The sequence below is a fragment of the Magallana gigas genome, chromosome 10 (genome assembly GCF_963853765.1).
Source record: "Magallana gigas chromosome 10, xbMagGiga1.1, whole genome shotgun sequence".
NCBI lineage: Eukaryota > Metazoa > Mollusca > Bivalvia > Ostreida > Ostreidae > Magallana > Magallana gigas.
The window spans coordinates 28404896-28424728 of NC_088862.1; the positions used below are offsets into that span (position 1 = coordinate 28404896).

At 32.3% G+C, this 19833-nt stretch overlaps 1 protein-coding gene across 5 annotated transcripts in view; it reads left to right on the forward strand.

Annotated features, from left to right (window-relative positions):
* Positions 1-202: 202 nt before the first annotated feature.
* Positions 203-19833, forward strand: part of LOC105348909 (uncharacterized) — a 39395-nt gene continuing 19764 nt past the window's right edge. For 2 of the 5 annotated variants that reach the window (XM_066072841.1, XM_066072840.1), the window contains exons 1-2: positions 18830-19073; positions 19761-19780. Coding sequence is in view for 3 of the 5 variants with exons in the window: in XM_066072843.1 (XP_065928915.1) it covers positions 457-535; positions 1666-1730; positions 1999-2073; positions 2546-2629; positions 2955-3069; positions 3355-3484; positions 3868-3946; positions 4209-4400; positions 5517-5646; positions 6061-6180; positions 6409-6503; positions 7241-7362; positions 7564-7709; positions 8074-8187; positions 8365-8462; positions 8731-8842; positions 9213-9406; positions 10850-10922; positions 11287-11409; positions 12645-12730; positions 13169-13298; positions 13675-13859; positions 14242-14325 (2631 nt within the window). In the remaining 2 variants the exon portion in view is untranslated. Of the gene's footprint in view, positions 536-1665; positions 1731-1998; positions 2074-2545; positions 2630-2954; positions 3070-3354; positions 3485-3867; positions 3947-4208; positions 4401-5516; positions 5647-6060; positions 6181-6408; positions 6504-7240; positions 7363-7563; positions 7710-8073; positions 8188-8364; positions 8463-8730; positions 8843-9212; positions 9407-10849; positions 10923-11286; positions 11410-12644; positions 12731-13168; positions 13299-13674; positions 13860-14241; positions 14394-18829; positions 19074-19760; positions 19781-19833 lie in introns of those variants that run through there. The other 3 variants (XM_066072843.1, XM_066072845.1, XM_066072844.1) reach the window with 3 other exon arrangements.

Sequence of the window (19833 nt, forward strand, 5' to 3'; positions counted from 1 at the left end):
AATTCAAAGCAGAGCAACAATTAAATTTTCTAAAAACAAATTTCTATAGACACTGCCTCATTTCTTAGGATATACGGAAGAGGACAGGGTACAACAGAATGAATTGAACAAATTTAAATTGATTTTTTAACATTCCAGAAAACTAGATTAAAGTACAAAAAAAATTTGTTTCATAATAGAAGACAATCCTGCTACATTTTTGACAAAAGTTCAAAAGTCATGAGGTTTTTGTTGATTTTTTTTAATTTGAAAAATATGTATATCTGCAGACGGATGTAAGAAAATACGTAAAAAGTTATTACGTGTATTGTCATTTAGATTCTAAAGATTAAACTCTGATTAAAGTACAATCGTGAAATCTCCAGGGGGTTGCCACTTTTTTGATGGACTGACAGACAAGTATATAATCAACACTAGTCCTTTCCTTAATCCTCAGTGTTTTGACACCTTGCAACAATGAAGTTGGTACTCTTATTTTGCATTGTCTCTACAATGGTAGGACTCGGTGAGAGCTTCCATAAATTTGATGAAAGAGGTAAGACGTTTAGACGATGGCTGTTAAAATACGATTTCAAACTTTAACCGTCAGTTTATTGATTTAGATTCATATTTTTATATTGTTAAATTTTCTAATGTATGATTGGTATATATTAGATATATCTATTAAAATATATTTGTTAAATTATGATTCTAATTTTCCCATAAAATTTGTCTGTCTGAAAAAAATTGCTTCATCAAATGAGCGTATTTTTATGCAATGACTGTCATTTTCTTAGAGTCTAATGCAGTTGCTGTTGAAATGCAATTAAAATTGTTATACTGGAATACTGTATTTAAAAATTAGTTTGAAAAATCGTAAATGCACAGAAAGAGTGGCCAGTTTTGTAGCATTATATCAATACAAGCAGAACAAATATCGACAGATACAATGCTAAACTCGAATGACAATATGTTATTTTTACATGTATCAGAAAAGGCGGCCATAATACACTTAGCTGTAGATATTTGAGTACAACATGCTCTTGTTGCATTGAAATATTTTGCCAGCGTAGGTACATGTAACTTTTTACTTAGGTATAACATTAATGCATTTAAATGTAGTTTTTATGTAGTTTGGTCTTAAGCTTGGTACATGTACCTTTCTAAGTTAGGGCATTTAATATTCATTTAAATCTTAAAACTGGTCTGAAAAGAAGAAAAAACGAAATTAACGAAATAATTGAATACTATAATGATAAATTACGAAATCAAAACTTTATGAAAAAAGGATTCAGAATTATTCAAAATTGATTAATAGTTGTTCAATCAATTTTGACAACGTATGATTGTAAATGTTTTTTATATCTTGGTTATGACCGTTCAGATGGACCGTGCTATGAAATAAACCACGTAAATTTGTGAAGAAAAGAAGTCAATATGAATTTCTGCCTTAGCTTTTCTTCTCACATACATGTACAACAGTATTATTTTCATAATCTGGCTAAAAAGTAAAAGCAAAAAGATAGACTGCCGAGAAAGGTGTGCGACTTTATTGTTGAATAAAATGTTTTAAGTGTAAATAACTTTTTATATTTATATCTGTTGCTTCCAGTGGCAACGATTATGAAATGCTGTTATTGTATTTCATATATTAATAAATTTGTTTGTTGTTTATATCATAAAAAGAAGATCTGTTTGAAAGTATTCTGCAAACAAACGAAAACCCCAGCAATGATGACCCTCTGGAAAAGGTATTTTATTACTTATTTTTATTATATCACTTTTTTTTATTTTATTGTTTAAAAAAAGGGGATAACAGCTGATTATGTAAAAAAAAAATGAATATCATGATATATTGCAAAGTAAAATTAATAGTATTATAAAAAAAATGATTAACATATTGACAAAATGAAATAAATTCCAGATTCTATGTAAAGCTACTTTATTTTTAGAGTTTTTGTAAAATATATGCTTTTATATAAGAACATCTTTTTTGAAATATTAAATGTATATTTTTAGGACCTTGATCCCAATTCAGATTTTGAAAACGATGCCGAGAAGCAGAGCGTAGATACAAGGAATGGAACATTCAGAGTAAGCTGGGTTTTGCGAAAATGAAACAGAATGTAGGTCGTGCCCATCTTAAGTAATTAATTTTTTTTTTAGAAAAAGGGTTCTGTATAAATATATAGGACAAATTACAAATTTTATAGTTATATACCAGACATTTTTCTTCACTGATAATAGTTTAAAATGAACAAAATGACAATAACAAACCGTGAACCATCTGAAAAATCCATAAAACGAAATAAAAATTCAAAGCAAACTAAAAGCAAACTTAAAATTCAAAACTAAAAAAAATAGTAATTTGTTTAACTCAATCATAAAAAAAAATTGATGGAATTATTCTATTGTTTACAATATTTGTAACGTTGCCAATTACGAATCTTCATTTTTTTAAAGATTTATGTTGAACATATAGACTCATGAATACAAATCAACATTCTTACAGATACTGTGGGTCATAATTATTTTCTAAGTAATATCATATGCCTTCTACTAACAGCCGAAGAACATTCATCCTGAGTTGAAGAAATATCTACTGAATCAGAAATACGACAACCATATTTGGAACTTCCAAAAAGGCCGGGTAATAGTCATAACCTCGTATTAACCTCAATGATAAAGTTACTGTTTACAAAGTAAAATATATGCCCCCGTTTTACTTTGTCCCTTTGCCCTCGTTGCCATACACTAATTTAAGACTAGTAGGTGAATTCAGAGCATTTTTAGATTTCTACGATCACTTCTTAAATGTATACAGTTATTTATTTTATTATTTGATGTCTGAGCGAATTTAAGACGCGCCAAACTGTTTGCAAGTGTATAAGGGTATACAGTCTACATTAGACAATACAATTTGATTATTGATAGCATGTATATGCAGCTCTTCTACGTGTATTCTATCGATTCAGCCACCCCCGGAAGAAAAGAATAACAACACTATCTCTAAGAGGAATTTTGCGGAAGATTTTCCATTTTTGTGGCCAAACGGTGTTATTCCATACGTAGTAGACTACGCTTCTTTCGGTTCGTATTCAGTAAAACAAGGTGACAGTTTTTTATGACAATTTAATGGTAGACGTTCCATTGAATGTTCAAGCATATGTGGACCAAATATTGTTAACATTCATTGTAATCTGACTTCCTTATGCCAAAGTCCGACCAAATATGCTGTTAAAACATAAAACTCAAAAGAAATAAAGTTTTACAAGTTGTTTAGTATGTAATATGTACACACAAGTACTTCAATATCGGTCTTAAATATAGGGGTTTAAAAACGTGTTTTAAAACATAATATTTGTATACCTGTAGATTCCTCTGATGCAAGCAGACTGTCTAATTTAATCAACTGGGCTGTAGAGATCATTCACAATTCATCGTGTGTCACGTGGAAGCTGAGAGAGAACGAACAAGAATATGTCAGGATTTTCAATGGAGAAGAGTAATAGTATTTATTTATGATTCAAGCAAAAGTTTATTTTTCAGATACACGTAATAAGTTTGGGAAAAGCTAGACACTCTCTCTACTGAAGTTTTTAATAAAAACGGGCACGTACAAAATTGTTTAGATGCAAACAAATGGGGATGTTGTATCAGTTCTGAAAGTTTTTTTTTCTTTTTTGGTACAGTGTGAAATTTACCTTAAATATATTGTATAAAAGCATGATTGTAAACCAACTTTTATTCCCGTGCGATATATTTTCACGGGTATCCTGAGAGCCTCGTCGTCCTTAATATATATTTTCGCCCCTAATTTATTATTCTATACCATGCCCCGCTTAAATTTTAAAGCCATTCATAAGTTGTTTTGATACCTTTTTTCAGCTGTTCTTCAATAATTGGAAAAGTAAGCGGATCTACGTCCGGGCAAAAGTTGTCTCTGAACAGCGCAAACTGTTTGTTTGTAAGTGATATTCCTGTAAAAATATATGAAAAAAATATATCAAAAATATAGGGTAGTCTTTAAACAGTCGATTATTGTATTTACATAATACAATAAGACATCGAGTTAAGGCATAAAAAATAAAAACATACCATTTAGGTTCTGAATAGCCATTGTGTTCATTCTGGTGAACTCATTGGAATCTAGATTTTATGGAAATGGCTTTTTTTCTTTTTTTTTGTTATTATCATGATATAAAGGATAAGTCATCGTACATTTTCAGCTAGAGACCGTTATTCACGAAATGTTACATGCTATGGGCGGTGAGCATGAACAGACTAGAGGAGATAGGAATAGACATTTGAAATTTAACTGGGAAAATATAGAAGAAAATGCTGTTCATAATAATATATTAAGGCCGACAAAGAATGATGCCCCTTATGACCTCTCATCGATTATGCAATACGGACTGAAGGTGAGGATATGTTCTTAATTATCAATTAAGATTGATAAATTAATATGTGTTTATGAAAAATGGTAACATCAACAGTGATTTATTTTTAATGCCCTGTAGTCGGTGAAAAAATGCGTATTATTAGTGATAATTGCTGTAGACAAATCTTCAATTATGTAGATACGTTTCCAGAAAGGCTTACATGTAATTTTTTAGGCCATAATGTGTCAATTGCAAAGAAAGAAAATTAAAACTGACGTTAGGTATAAGTCTTTCTTTAACTGCTTGAACGCATCAAAGTGGAAGCCCTGGTAATGTTTTGATTCTCTTTTACGTAATTTGAAGTTTAGATTCATTTAATTTCTTTTATGCCTTTGTTAAGACGTGTCCATTTTGCGACCGCGTGTATATCGACTTCCTTGAGACGAGAGTTCTGTATAACTTATTAGAACGCTATTAAAATCTATAAATCTAACACTTCTCTTGAAAAAATACATATTGTACAGTATATAGCTGAAAAAAATTCTTTAGGTAAATTTTATGGGTAATGTTTTAAGAATCAATCAACAGATGTTCATAAATTGCATAATCATTTTTTTAAATTTTATATACAAAAACTTTCAACACAAAAAAAAAGATTAATCATAGACTTTAATTTCTATTAAGAGTAAAAATTTGTAAGATTAAATGAAAAATAAAATCGTATAAGGGTGATTTCACCATGAATCGGGCACCTTTGGGTTTTTTCCTAATTTCATGCATCAAATATCGTCCAAATATAAATAAAACTTGTTTTAAAAGTTACGATGCCTATATTGCTATTTCTTTGACAATGGGACTGTCAAATTCTTAATAATGATAAAGTTCATTAGATTTAATCCAGGAATATATACGAAACAACACATTAGCGCATGCACATTTATTTGTATATTTAAAACCAAAGTTGTCCGATCCAAGGTATGTGTCTGATGCATGGTTAACTCACCCTACATACCACACGATATGACATTTGTCTATTTTATAGAAATATTGTTGGTTTAAAATAAATAAGTATCTGAACTTGAGCTGTTCTTGATATTACAAGCTTCCGTAATAGAGTGTGTACTTTTTTATTTCATTTTGTCATGAATCTTGAAGGACTTCAGTAAAAACAATAAAAAGACCATGGAATTGATCAAACCCGATCTGGAGTACCTTTTAACAGAGAGTGGAAAGACCCTGACTATTTACGATATAGCAGAAATAAACGACGCCTATCAATGCACAGGTAATATAGTTGTAATTGATAAAACATCGTTCAGAAGGCTAAATAGTCGTGATCAATTTCATTATTCTTTTTAAGAAAAAGAGCTTTGTTTTCCATAAAAATGTGGAAAAATATTAAAATTTTGAACTAATAATATTAGGATTTTTTAATAAAAAAAAATAATTGACGAAAGATTTCATAATTGCAAAATGGTAAGAAAGATAAGACATTTTACCACACTAAGCTACATTTTTTTAAAATAAAAAGACAGAAATGTATGAAAGCAATTTAATTAATCTCTTTAAGAAGAAGAGCTTTGTATAAAGATATGAAAAAGTGTTCAAATTCTAAATTTGAAGTATTAGAATTTTTATTATAATTAAAAGAAGTGCTGATTTAAAAAAATTGTTTTATTATTAATTTTCAATATTTCAGCAAGTTGCACGAATGTCTGTAAAAATGGTGGTGTTGTTAAGAAGTCCAACTCAGTCTGTAGCTGCACTTGTCCCCCCGGGCTCAAAGGGTCAGACTGCTCCCAGTTAGACACTAGTCCAGGTTAGTTATACAAAAACAAAATAAGAATGATAAATCAAAACACTAGATTTGGATCGATATCAATGCGGTCGACTTCCCACCTTAAGAGGGCTCAATGATTGTGTCCATGCTTAGGCTATTTTTATCTCCTAAAGAAGAAGACCTCTGATTAAAATATATTTATCTCAATGTTTTCTTTCAAAATAGAGATAATAGCTTATTTTACCGCCATGATTCATCTGTTTACAGGTTGTGGTGGATTTATTAATCTGTCGGAGGGACAAATTTCAGCACTAAGTCAAATTAACTACGTCACTGGTCTTTCCTGTACGTGGTTGGTGAAGGTATGATTGTATTAATCATTATCTTAATATATTCGACAGTGCTATGTGACAATTGTTTATTTCGTAAAAGAATGGGTCCCTTTTTCAATTGTTTTGTTCCTATGGCAAATGGAAATTTTGTAATCGACTTAGGCTGATACCAACTGTGTCCGCATGAGGCATCTGGAAAATTTTATAATTTGCTCACGCATTGAGCCTCGCTCTACTGTGTTGACTATGCAGTGACTGGTTCATGTAATTCATGTGAATCCATAATAACATGTAGATTACGAACAAACGTATTTTCAGTGCGTTACAATAAAATTTGTACAGATACATATTGATTCATATTACGTTTTTCTTTACAAGCTTTTTCATTTGAATCGGAATTACACTTTGCCAACAAAGAGTAAAGTTTTTTTCATTCCTCGATATTCCGGAAATCAGCAGAACGGTGTTTAATATCATATACCGTATATATGCAATGTTTTCGCCTTACATGAACAGCTCACAAATGATATTACTATCTAATATATGTCAATCATTCCTTTAAAAGAAATGCTAGTTTCCTTTTTATGTGAGTTCCATTGCTATCATATATAAAACATATGTTAGTAAAAAATGGTGATTAGGTTAAAAAAAGCCCCAGCGTTAACTCTCTAACCCTTTGCGCTTCGATGTTAGGTGCCAATATATTAAAATATTCTTGATTAAATTGTACACGAACTTGATCATATGCTTTACACCATTTCTGATAGGGTACACCTGGAACAAGAATAAAAGCGAAAGTTTTAACAATGGGCCTGCCTTACAGTTCACAGTTTGACTGTTATCATTGGATCGAGTTTAAAGACAATCTGATTGGACAATCCGGAAAGGAGTAAGCTTATCTTAATACTGCATTGCAACAATGTACTATTTGACAAACTACGAAGCATTTCTTTTTTAGATAATAATATGTAGAACCTCCAATAACTACTTACACTTACAAAGGATGAAGCCAATAACTTATCATTTCTATTTGATAAAATACCAAAACAATCACAAATAAATGTTCACACTAAATTTTTCGATTTTAAAGAAAATGTGGGGACGTCGGTGGCGCCGAGTTTGTGAAGAGTCTTTATGGAGACCCGTCCATGATGATGATACGATTCAATAGTGCCAAGCACAGTGACAAGACACCAGGACTAGGCTTTTATGTCACAGTGGAAGCATATCGCTCAGGTATACACAAAGAACTGCTGTATACAGGGCAATATTCGCCTAGTTTACTTTCGCCCCTTTCTTCTTCGCTGTAAACTACCGAATTGAAGACAGGGCGAATGACAATGACTGAAATAATCATGTGATGATCCCAAATGACAAAATTTATACAAAATATTGAACAATGATTTTGATTTTTTTCTCATTATGTTTCCCTCAATTGAATTGGAACATTTGGTTTTTTTTAATGAAAAATAGCAAAATTTGATGATGTCAAAAGTACAAAACGATGCAATATATTCTTATCCTGATATGTTTTTAGAATAAACTGACATTCTGGTAGAACCCTATGTTTATCTTATATATTCATTTTATTTCATTGAAGGTTGCATTGGGTTTCCCTGCAAAAACGGAGGAAAATGCACAGAAACTGAAAATGCTGGTTTTGTTTGTACATGCACTGAAGGCTGGTCTGGTTCAACGTGTGAATTTTTAGGAGGTAAAATTAAAAAAATCACAATCAATATTGTCTTCGTGATTATATTGTCGATACTTCTACCTCAGGGCACATTAAGCACATAGAATTACCTTGTATTTGAAAGGTTTAGATGTGTTTTAAAAACAATGTTACAAATGTCATTCATTAAAACATGTTTTGTTCAAACTATATTTTCAGCTGATTCAACCAACGTTTGCACACTAGATAACGACTTGTACACATGTGCTTTTAAGCAGGACAGAACCGAATCCCAGTTTCAGTGGGCAATATCATCAGTAAGATCCTGTTTATGTATATTAATAGTATTCTAAAACAATTTAAAGAATTTTTTTTTTGAAAATTAATATAATTAATGGAGGCAATAGTTAGATTTTATTGTTCTATATATCTATAGATGTAAGATAACAGGGAAATTCTACAGATTTTACTTATCAAAACTGCTTTAAAGTTTTTAAAAATCCGGTGGCTCTTCTTAAACAGTTTGTTATCAATAAAACATGGATTTCCTTTTAAAATACTAACACTATTAACTATCTCTTTCAGAAATTTTCTGCCAGCACTAATAACAACCAAGCTTTGATTCTATTCCCACTGGAGTATGGTTCATTTTTCTACGGATGGAAGTCAATGCTAACAACTTCGGCTACATTTGAAGGTAAATCTAAAAGAAATTACAAGAAAATTGGTTAATTAACACGCTGGTCTTTTACGATTCGACCCAAGTTACCTCCTGTATGATTGCAAGAGGGTATGGTGGTCGCCCGCCTGGTCACGTGGTCTCCATCAGGGCACCTCGTGATTCTCCAACAGCAATATTCCACCTCTCGCCGACATTTCTGCAAATAAGATACGCTAATACAATATTTTAAACTTGTTTATTAAACGCTCTTCAAGAGAAAATAGTTTGAGTTTAAACATGAGTGGTCATGAATATTGGTTTGAAGAGTTCGACTAAACTCCACTAAATAAACAAAGATAAACTCCAATCATGGTCACTTACTAGAGTTTTATTTTCTCTTTGACAGCAAATAAGAGGTGCCTGTCATTCAGGTACATTTTTCCGACCAATGCAATAACGGGGAATTTTCCCTCGTCGGTCTCCATATTTTACGAAGGGGACGGGCTAGCTAAAACAAACGCCTTAATGCTTACCAAGGAGAATGCTACAGAAGCGTGGGTAGACAAAGAAGTAACCATTCCATCTGTCAACAATCTGAAGGTATGTTATGTAACTACTAGAATACGTACCATTCTATCTATATATTTGATACATATATCATTACGTTAAAATTTAATTATTTATCTAAGCCATTTTTCTACATTGTTGTGAAGTAGTAAACATAGATGTCGTTTGCAACGAATAAGTAAGAAATTGACTCAATGCGTTATTCTAAAATTGCGATTTTGGTCTTTAATAAATTTTGAATAGTATTTTACTGCCTGTAATTTTTTCTGTTTCAGATATCAATTAAGTTTGTATTTTTTTTTTTAATTCACCCAGCAATTAATGACTTTAAAATCAATATAAAGCAATGTTTACGATTGAGTATTTTGCAGATGAGATAGAAACGTCGTAGGACTATTTAGTTTTGTACTAACTAAAATGAACTCCATAATAAAAGATTTCTTACTTGTCCAGTTTGCTTCTGAAATAATATTAAATACATGCATCGTTTGTAGTGAATGGGGAACTGCTTTAAGGATATATAATTGTGCATAAAGATTTGTCTTAAAGTATGCAAACTTTTTATTGTTGTTATAAAACTTATTGCATATACAAGGTTGGGGTTTCTTAAGTCGAAATTTAAAAAAAATCAATAAATTGATGTAACAAGATGTTAAAAGATTTGTACTAAACTTTTTTTTTTCTAAAATATGACCATACATGTATAAAAAAATTTAAAAAACTGATAAAATAGCAATGTGTTAAAATTTGTATTAAGCTGAGCCTTTGCTTAAAAATACGGCTTTTTGGGAGTTGATTTTAATCAACTCTCCTATGCAGTCACTCTGGCAAACCGAAAGTGAAATAGTGTTTGGACCTAAGCACAAATCATCACCGCTGACAAGACGTAGATCTTGAAAATAATAGATAAATTCGGTGTACTGTATGCTGTACCATTGTTCCTCAAAGGAAACGTATTTATAAATACCTTGAAAATAGTCAGATTTTTTATAGTACGAACAATTTAATTGTTTTTTTGTAGTTGCATGTATTCCTACGCCAGAGTTAAATATAGTCTCGTTCAACCAGACGCTCGATCGGCTGTCTCCGTAAATCTCCGACAAGCAAAGAGTCTCTCTTGGTTGTCGGATATTAACGGAGACAGCCGAGTGTCTGGTTGAACGAGACTAGAGTTTAATATTGCTTGGATCCAGACGTGTACAATTTTTAGAAACATTTCGATTACTGATAAACAGTTAGATGGAATTAATTATATCTTTAAATATTACACAACATGATTCATACGGGGTTTTCTCGAAATTCTTGTCGGAAAAGTTCGAGAATTCATATTATAAAAATGTGCGAAATTCAAATACAGATTAGAAACTACTCGCAGGCAAAATAACATATCGTTAATTTTAAAATTGATAATAATCATAAAATCAACTCCCAACAGTACTTCAGTACTTTGATTATAATTAGTATTGATATCAATAGTTGACCATTGAGGGCACGATTGGGAGACAAAAGGTTGTTTTGGATGATATCGCCATCAAACCAAGGGGTTGTGGTGAGTATATACAATTTGACCAATAACGAAATGATTGACACGATTTAGTCATTATTAAAGTTGATTGGAAGATCATCCAACCTCTTTAAGAGCAATCATTCTAGTCGATGTAAATGCAATCATTTTTTTTTAAATATTTTAGTCCTGGGACAAAATAATCAAGTTGTCACGACCTTTTGTAAATTTTTACCACAAATATCATTTTTGTTCTAAAAATATATCTTATTTATTAATATTGCGAGATTAATAAGACAAGGTTTTAAATGTCTAAACGTATTTCAGTGTTAAATTTATAATTTCGTTGTTCAAATTTACCTCATTATTCATCTACTTTTAAATGATGCAAATTCTCTATTGTTTACAGGCGAGTCAGTCCCCTGTGTTGATTTTAACCCCTGTAAGAATGGTGCCCAGTGTGTACCATCTGGGTCATTAGCGACGTGTAGCTGTAACTCCTGTCGATTCGGAGGAATGTATTGTGAGATAGGTAATATTCGATTCATAAACTTATGATCTGATCACGAAAAAAGTAATGAACAATTCATATGCTTACGAGTTTTATATTTATGAACTAATAAAGAGATAAGAAAATGTTCATTTCAAAAACAAAAACATACAGGGATTGATTGTATATCAGACATATATCTAACCATCCGGCCATTTCGGTAAGACAAGAATCTTGCTTTCGATGACGAACGGAACCTAGCGCGGTGGTCGCTCACTACATGGTCGTTTGAGATACAGGTGGAATACAGTTAAACGACAATTTGAGATGATCTAAACGATACACATTGCATAGATATATACATACATTTGCATATCCATTGTTCTTTCCCACTGTAAGTCCATACGGAGGAACTGCAATTATTTTTCTATAAACGTAATACTATGACGTCATAAAGGTGTGACGTCATATACTTTTCCATGACGTTATAGATTTAAACCATTATACGATACATCATGTGTTTTCTCCAACTCCACAAAATTGATGTATTTAATGTTAAAACATGTCTTACTCTAACATTTAAAGGAATTACTGTTATAACATATCATTGATTCTGTTAACAAATCTATATGAATTAAAAAGATACATTAAAGTCTGAATGTTAATTTTTGATGCAATAGCTAACAGTGAAAGTCTAACGTTAGGCTAATACAGGGTATTTGCAAGTGGTAAAATGCAAATATAAGTAATAAACAACGATTATTTAGTGGACATGGCTTTATGAATAGCAACTGCTCTGCTTGCATATTTCCCACGATGCGCTAGCGCGCATCATGAAATATGCCAACAGAGCGATTGCTATTCATAACGCCATGTTCACTAAATAACGTTGTTTATTTCTTAAATAATAAACACATTGCAACAAACATTGAAATAACTCTCAAATTGACAAACATAGCAGAGTGGTTAGTGGTAACCGCTCATTGCTAGGAGAATAGGTTCCAGAGGTCGTGAGTTCAAGCCACGGCTGGGTTGGAGGTGTACATGTAGCTCCAATATAGTGAATTTCCCTGTGCCTTACGTATATTTATTTCCTTCACAATATGCAAGTATATGTCAATTTGAGAGTTATTGCAACGTTTTTGCTTCAATTGTCTTTTCATTTCATTCAATTTTCTCATTATCTGATTAACACTGTACATTTCGACATTCACTGATTCATTATAATTTAAAATATAATAATTGTAGTGTATTCAATGTAAACATTTCTTTTGCAGATCTAGCTTTTTCCTGTACGTTTGAAAATTCAAATTGTTTTCTTGATGACGTACGATATGACGAATTTAATTGGAGAGTTCAACAAGTATGTCGCTATGGTTACAAAAGTATTTATTATATATATTACACTTTTAAAAAGATACATAATTGATTTTAAAAAATACGTGCATATAAACTATGCTATTAGCATCGTTGGCAGATATAGGTGTATTAACTGGGAATAAATTTATAGGAAAGATAGAGAGATGCATGTAGAAACACTAAATATCTTTAAGAGATGGAGATGAGAGATATTCCTTGATTAAATCAAAATACTCATGTTTGTTGACAACCAGATTTACTGGAATTTAAGAAAGATTTAAATATTTTATTTTTTAGTATATCGATTAGGACTGTTTATTTTCCCCTGATAGAGCATCACTTATATTGTTCTCTCTTATTCTTCACCTTTACCTGAAAAAACAAACAAACTTTGGTAAAGTTTCATTTTATAATATATTTACTTTATATTTTTACTTATTAGGGCATTACAAGCTCATACAACACTGGACCAAACGGTGCCTATCAGGGATCGTATTATGCGTACATTGAGGCGTCTGCTCCACGTGTTTCCGGTGATAGGGCTATTCTGCGGAGCAACCAGATATTCCAAGGTTAGTCTAACTGACGCAAAACATATGTCTCTATGTTATGAAAAAAGATACTCCCAATATGGTTATTTCGAAAAGAAAGAGTAACAGTGTTTAAAGTAAATTTATATAAGGACCTGACAGTTTTTATGGAAAAGTTATATTGAAAGAGGGAATCTTTTATAAAAACTTTTACAATGATTTTTTGTACGCAAGCTTTCAGCATATTTTGTAATCTGGAGAGACTGGTCTTATCTATTATCAAAACTTGGATTTTACCTTATATCTTCTTTAACTAGTACATTTTTTTTAATATCCACTCTTGAGCATTATTGACTAATTTGAATAATTGATAGCATTAAATATATTTACATTTTGAATTTTTGATTTTCTGTTTTAGATCAAGTCTATTGCTTTAAAATGAAATATCACATGTACTCTGGATATGTCAATCATATGGGAAGTTTGCGTATCATGACAAAGACCGGAACCAGAAGGCCAGTGACGCAATGGGAAGTTTCCGGAAATCAAGGATTATTCTGGAGGAGTATGCAAATCAGTCTAAAGCTGGACTCTAAAACAAAGGTATCTTTTTCTATCTTATATCTTATTCTCTAAATTTTTGTAGCTTTTGGTTTTTTAACATGTTTTATAGGCAAAAGACTATTCATTTCTAGTTAACTATTTATACAATAATATATGTTGGCGCCATGCAAGTTTCAAAAAACGGAGGATTTAATATATTTTTAGATATCCCAAGGATCTCTTAAACAATGACAAGTAAAAAGTTAAAATTTAACCAAGATATACAAATACTTTATCTACATCAAGTGAATCTTTGTCCGTTATGGCTGAAAAGCAATTTTATCCCATTATAGAACGGTAGGCTGAATGAAAAGTAACAACATGACCAATAAAGAACATTTTTTAGTTCTGAATAATGACATCATATTTTAATTTTAAACAGATCCTTGTTGAAGGTGTTGTAGGAAACGGCTGGGCCGGAGACATCGCTATCGACAATGTACGTCTGACCGGTTGTGCTTGTTGATAGTCAACTTAGTAACTATAATGTCGGACATGAGACGCCAGTTGAGAATAAAAAGACCACTAAACTGATTTTGTTTTTGTTTTTTGTTGTTTTTTTTTTTGGGGGGGGGGGGGGGGGTTAGGGGGTTGGTGGGGGGTCTTGTTTTTTTTATGAAATGTCTGTGATCTTCTTTTCACTGAATACACCAAAGGTCAAATTCCTTTTTCGAAAGATTTGGCGTTACTGTTATTTAATCAGAGCACTGTCTGACCAGGTGTGCCTGTTAAACATCGACTAACTTAATGTGGAACCTGAACGAGTGTTCTAGATAAAAATAACTTTTCAATTATTTTAATGATTTTATGGGTTGGTTTTATAAATATGGAATTTCTGTGGTTTTTTTCTTCTGATTAATTAATAGTACACCAAAGAAGACTGTCATTTTTTATTATTATCTCCCATCTTTGACGTAACTTAAATTTTACCACAATATCCTTGAATTTGTAACTAACTTGTTTTTTTCAAGTCTTTTTTGGCAATTCGATGCCATACTCATACTGTCTTTATAAGTAATAAGCCTGCCGTAATATTAACAGAACATAATCTTTATGAATGTTTTCATCAATTGGAATAACGTACCAGATGTTGAATATTTAATCACGTAGTGTTATATTTGTTCTGAAGTTAACAAAATGTTATTTCAAAAGGATCAGAGTCGTGTACAGAAAGCAAAGGATGTAACAGCTCAAAAGATTTTTTCAGTAATTACCATCAAAATGAATATTAATGCCAGTGCTAAGGTGGCTTTAAATTGTTATCCGCTTAAGACTTACGTTCCATAAAATACCCATGCGTTTCTTATAGACCATAGTCGATAGATGATATAACGACTTTTGTAAATGGAGGATTTCATTTGTTGTTTTTTGAAAAGAAAAAGGTCTTTTTTGAAAAAGATATAACGAAATTATACATTTTTTCACATAGTTTTGAGTCTAAAACAAAGGTGTTATTACAACAAGCGCGCATGTGAATGTCAGTCAGATATGCTAGTAAGTCTTAGACTGGCAATGCCTGTCTGATATGCGCGATATACACGTACGATAGAGACAGAGGACCAGTCTAAGTAAGTCTATGAATAATGCAACATACAGATGTTGCATCATATTGGAGTGAAAGTTTTCGACACTTTGGTTCTAAAATTTGTATTTTTACAACTTACCATTAAAAAGAGTCAAAAGACATTAATGATAAAAATACTTTTTAAGTGCATTTGTGTTTGTTTGTTTGTCTTTAGGGGAATGGGTATTTTTTAAAATTATTATCGATCAAATATAGTTAACTATCAAACAGAGAACAGCATCGAGAGAAGATAGTATTTCTAAGTGAAGCCTCTGGAGTAAACCATGAAAAATGATTGTAGAAAGAACTATAATGACAGTAAATATTTGTTTCATAAATCCTAGTTTAAGTCTTAGCAAAGAATTTCTCCTCCCATACTTATTTCTATCTGCTTGGGTGCGGATAAACATGAAATAACATGTCTTCTTTGTTTTGCGAGACATGTATGAAGTTTGATAATTTTGCACTTGAAATGACTCCTTCATGTTTATATGTTTACTAAGCGAGGTAGTAATAAAGAGGTTTATCTTATTATCAATTTAAAAAATAATCAACTAAATTTTAGGTGAACATTATGCTTAGGTTATCATTTTATATCAATCTATATTTTGTGTAGTAAAATACGGTTTGCGTATAGGGTTTCCTAACCTACCCACGCCTAATAGAGAGAGAGAGAGAGAGAGAGAGAGAGAGAGAGAGAGAGAGATTATATATATATTTTTATATTTATATATTTATGTTACCATTTGCGCTTCAATTTGGGCTCCATTTGGGTCCATTTGGGTTAATTGACGCACCTGAATTATCATTACTGGGCTACAAAACAAAGCAGTTGACTATAAAAGAGGAGTGTGATTATAGTTAGCCATTATAAACTTATGAAATGATACCACTCTATAATGACACCACAAACTACGGGAACTCAGAAATCAAGAGGATGTAGATAAATCATATATTTCCAATATTTGCAAAGTCTGCCGCCTAAAATAGGACTGTAAACCAACCAAGGATATTTTACCAACCATGAATATTGGAAAGTGAGCGTGTACTTTTTTTAAAGTGTCCCCTTAATAACGGTTTGCTGGCAAAACTCAGGCACGTAGCATCGTTTTTGAAAGTGGGGGGGCCAGACCCATCCAAAAAATCTTGACAAGCAAAAAAAAAAAAATTAAAAAAAAAAAAAAAAGGGGGGAAATTTAAAGTTTCCAAAAATCTTCAAAATCCTAATCCGTGGGGGGGGGGGGGGGGGGGGGGGGGGTAGACTCAACTATACTTCAAAAAAAAATTCTTCCCTTCCAAAAAAAATTTACATCCAAATCATGAAATTCCTAATCCGTGGGGGGGGGGGGGGGGGGGGGCGATACCTTCAATTTGACTGCTCATTTCCTAATTCTCGTATCTATTTTTTAATACCTTCCAAAAAAGTGGGGGGGCCAACTCCATTATAATTCATTTTTTTCTATGTAGATTTTAAAAAAATTGTTGCTGCGAGAAAAAGTGGGGGGGCCAGGCCCCCCCTGGCCCCCCCTGATGCTACGTGCCTGAAACTGTGAAAAGTTTTCATCAGGACGAAAATGGTGTTTAAGAAATTTATACCTCTCTTGATCAGTTAAATGAAATGAACTAGAGTTTAATAATCTCCCGATGTCATATTAAAATGACTGAGCATCACCAAAGTCCTTTGAAGGGTTTTCCTCCTGAGCATTGTCAGCAGTAGTTTTCCCGCTTTTGCCGCTCATATTATATGTATCAATGTCTAACCTATTTCCCTGAACTGCTGCCTCAGAACACTCAGGGACAGAGTTTGAAATATTACATTTGGGAACAGATTTAGAAACATCTTTACAACACCCGGGGACAGAGTTAGAAACAACTTCACTACAATCATCAGTATAGACATCGTTTGAAATTAAAAGAGCAAAGTGGTTAGGCTCATATGCAAATCCAGTCCTTGTATCTAGATTACCATCTCGTGACCAAATAATGCCAAACTTTGCATCAACAACTCTAGGTGAATCGAAAGGGGAAATGCGTTGATGAAAAAGAGGACGAAGTCCTTCATTTGCGTTTGGATACACAGACTCTATACTTAATTGAAGTAGGTTTGAAAGGGCCAGAATATGTATCATTGACGACCATTTTTTATCGGTACACGTAAGCAGAGCCTCGTGGCGGATAGCCGCCTCTCTGTCTCTTGTTCTGTCAAACAGGTCACTGGCTTCGTCTGTAAGTAAAAGGGAAAAAAGCGTATCCTCGTGATCTGTAAATATCTGTGTATCTGACACTGTGTTTTCTAGCACAGGATGGTTTGCATATTTTTTTTTAGATTTAATAAGCAATTCTGCAGCGACAAGAACACGCAACTGTGTTGATAGGGAAAGGTTACTTGCTAAATAGACGGAAACGCAATTGAACAAGTTTCCATCACCGGGAATTTGTAGTGCTCTCCTGAATTGGTGCTCTATATCATCTGGCACTAACGCAGATGCGAGAGCATCTTCAACAATGTTTCGAACTGTTGTGTTTTGATTTACATCCTCTAAAACCTTTTCACGAATTTCTTGTGTCAAAAACTCCGATTCTTTAAAACATGTATTTATGTTTTTATCCAATATCGCTTTACGTATTTTTTCAATTCTCCACATGTTTACCTAGTCAAATGAAAACCGGATACTGAGGGAGCGTACTACATTTTACTAAACTACACTGTATCCGTATGATTTAATTATTCCGAAACAACTTACTATAGACACATTTACACATTATACATGTATCTGTTTGTACAGAATTCTTATAAATACGACATTTTTCGAAGTATTTGTGTTTTATTTTTGTAAAACATAAAATAAATATTCAAAATAGTCGCCTATAAAATAGTTTTTATGGTTAAAAATAATCACATGTCCGAAAGAAAGGGGGGGGGGGGGGGTTCCAACCCCCGAAACCCCCCCCCCCCTCTGGATCCGCCAATGTATGAGTGATAGCTAACATCCTCTCGTTGCTTTTTCGGAAATAAAAGGTTTGTCCCGGGTAAACGTGTCCGGTTTTGTTCCGTCCCGGGTTTATAATATTTGGCCATAATTTTTGACGGAAATGTTGAATTATCTAAGTATTTAAACTTAAATAGCAATGATAAAATAAACAAGTTTCCAAATTCAACAATGTAATTCGCTTAATATCGCCAAAATGTGTAACCCGGGCTCGCTACCCATTTTAGTCACCTGAAAAATGAAAATGTGTAATAAATATTGAAAAACTCATTATGTGATAATAAAAATTTCAGCAAAGACAAAACAAGTTGTAATTAAGTATTCCTGCAAATTTCGTGCAGAACAAATGAGTATTTATTAGATATCAACAAAAACCCGGTTATCAGTTTCGAAAATCCCGGCCCGGCCCGGGTTTCGCTACCCATTTTAGTCACACTCGTAAAATCTACTTTCGTTTTGGGAAGGTCGGACAAATCACCAAATGAGTTAAGGTATTCTCTTTTGAGAAGTGGACAGGCATAGCCTACATCCACTTCTCTTTGCAAGCCCTCATATTAACGTGTAATTGTCGGAACTGAAGACGGTCTATGCTTCAACCAATGTTTCGAATCAAGTTTCCATGACTTTTTCGTATCAGACCAGGGAGTATCTACTAACGGGGTAGGAAACTTCTACATTCGCCATGTTTACATCCCAAACTATCACACGAGCCTTGACAAGTTTTTAAAATTCTTCATTTTTTATTAGATTTTTCATTTTCTCTAAAACTTGTTTAAAAGGATACCCTTTTCATACATTTTTAATCGTATGTAGTGAAAGAAAATAAACATCAATTTTTACGTGTCCCTGGGTTTTGAGAACTCTGTCTTTATTATGATCAGATGAGGGTTATAAAGTACATGTAACAATTATAGAATAATTTCAAGATGTGTCAAATAAAACCAATCATTTTTATCTTTCTAACATGCTATATTAATCAGTGTATGTTTAATGTTGAAAAACAGATGTATAGCATAATTTGTCACCTAAAGAGATATTGGTTTAAAAGGGAAGAAATACCACTTTGTAATAATGTGACTCACTATTTGTTTGCACATTGTAAGATTAAGTTGATTTAGTAACATTTTTCAGCATTATTGCATGTACTGTTTTAAAAAATTTCCAATTTTATCAGAAACACAAACATTTAATTTATGATAGGATTTTCATAGATAGGCTGATGTGCTTTTGAAAGGTTACATATACTATGTAGTAGTTAACACTAATTTGAACTTATAACATGTAAATAAAGCAAACAATGCATTAATGTTTGTAACATATATATATGATATATTGTTTACTTTTTAGGTGTTTTATCCTCATTCAAGGTAGAAATAGCTGATCCAGTTTTGGAAACACATTTATAACTGTAGTATAGTAT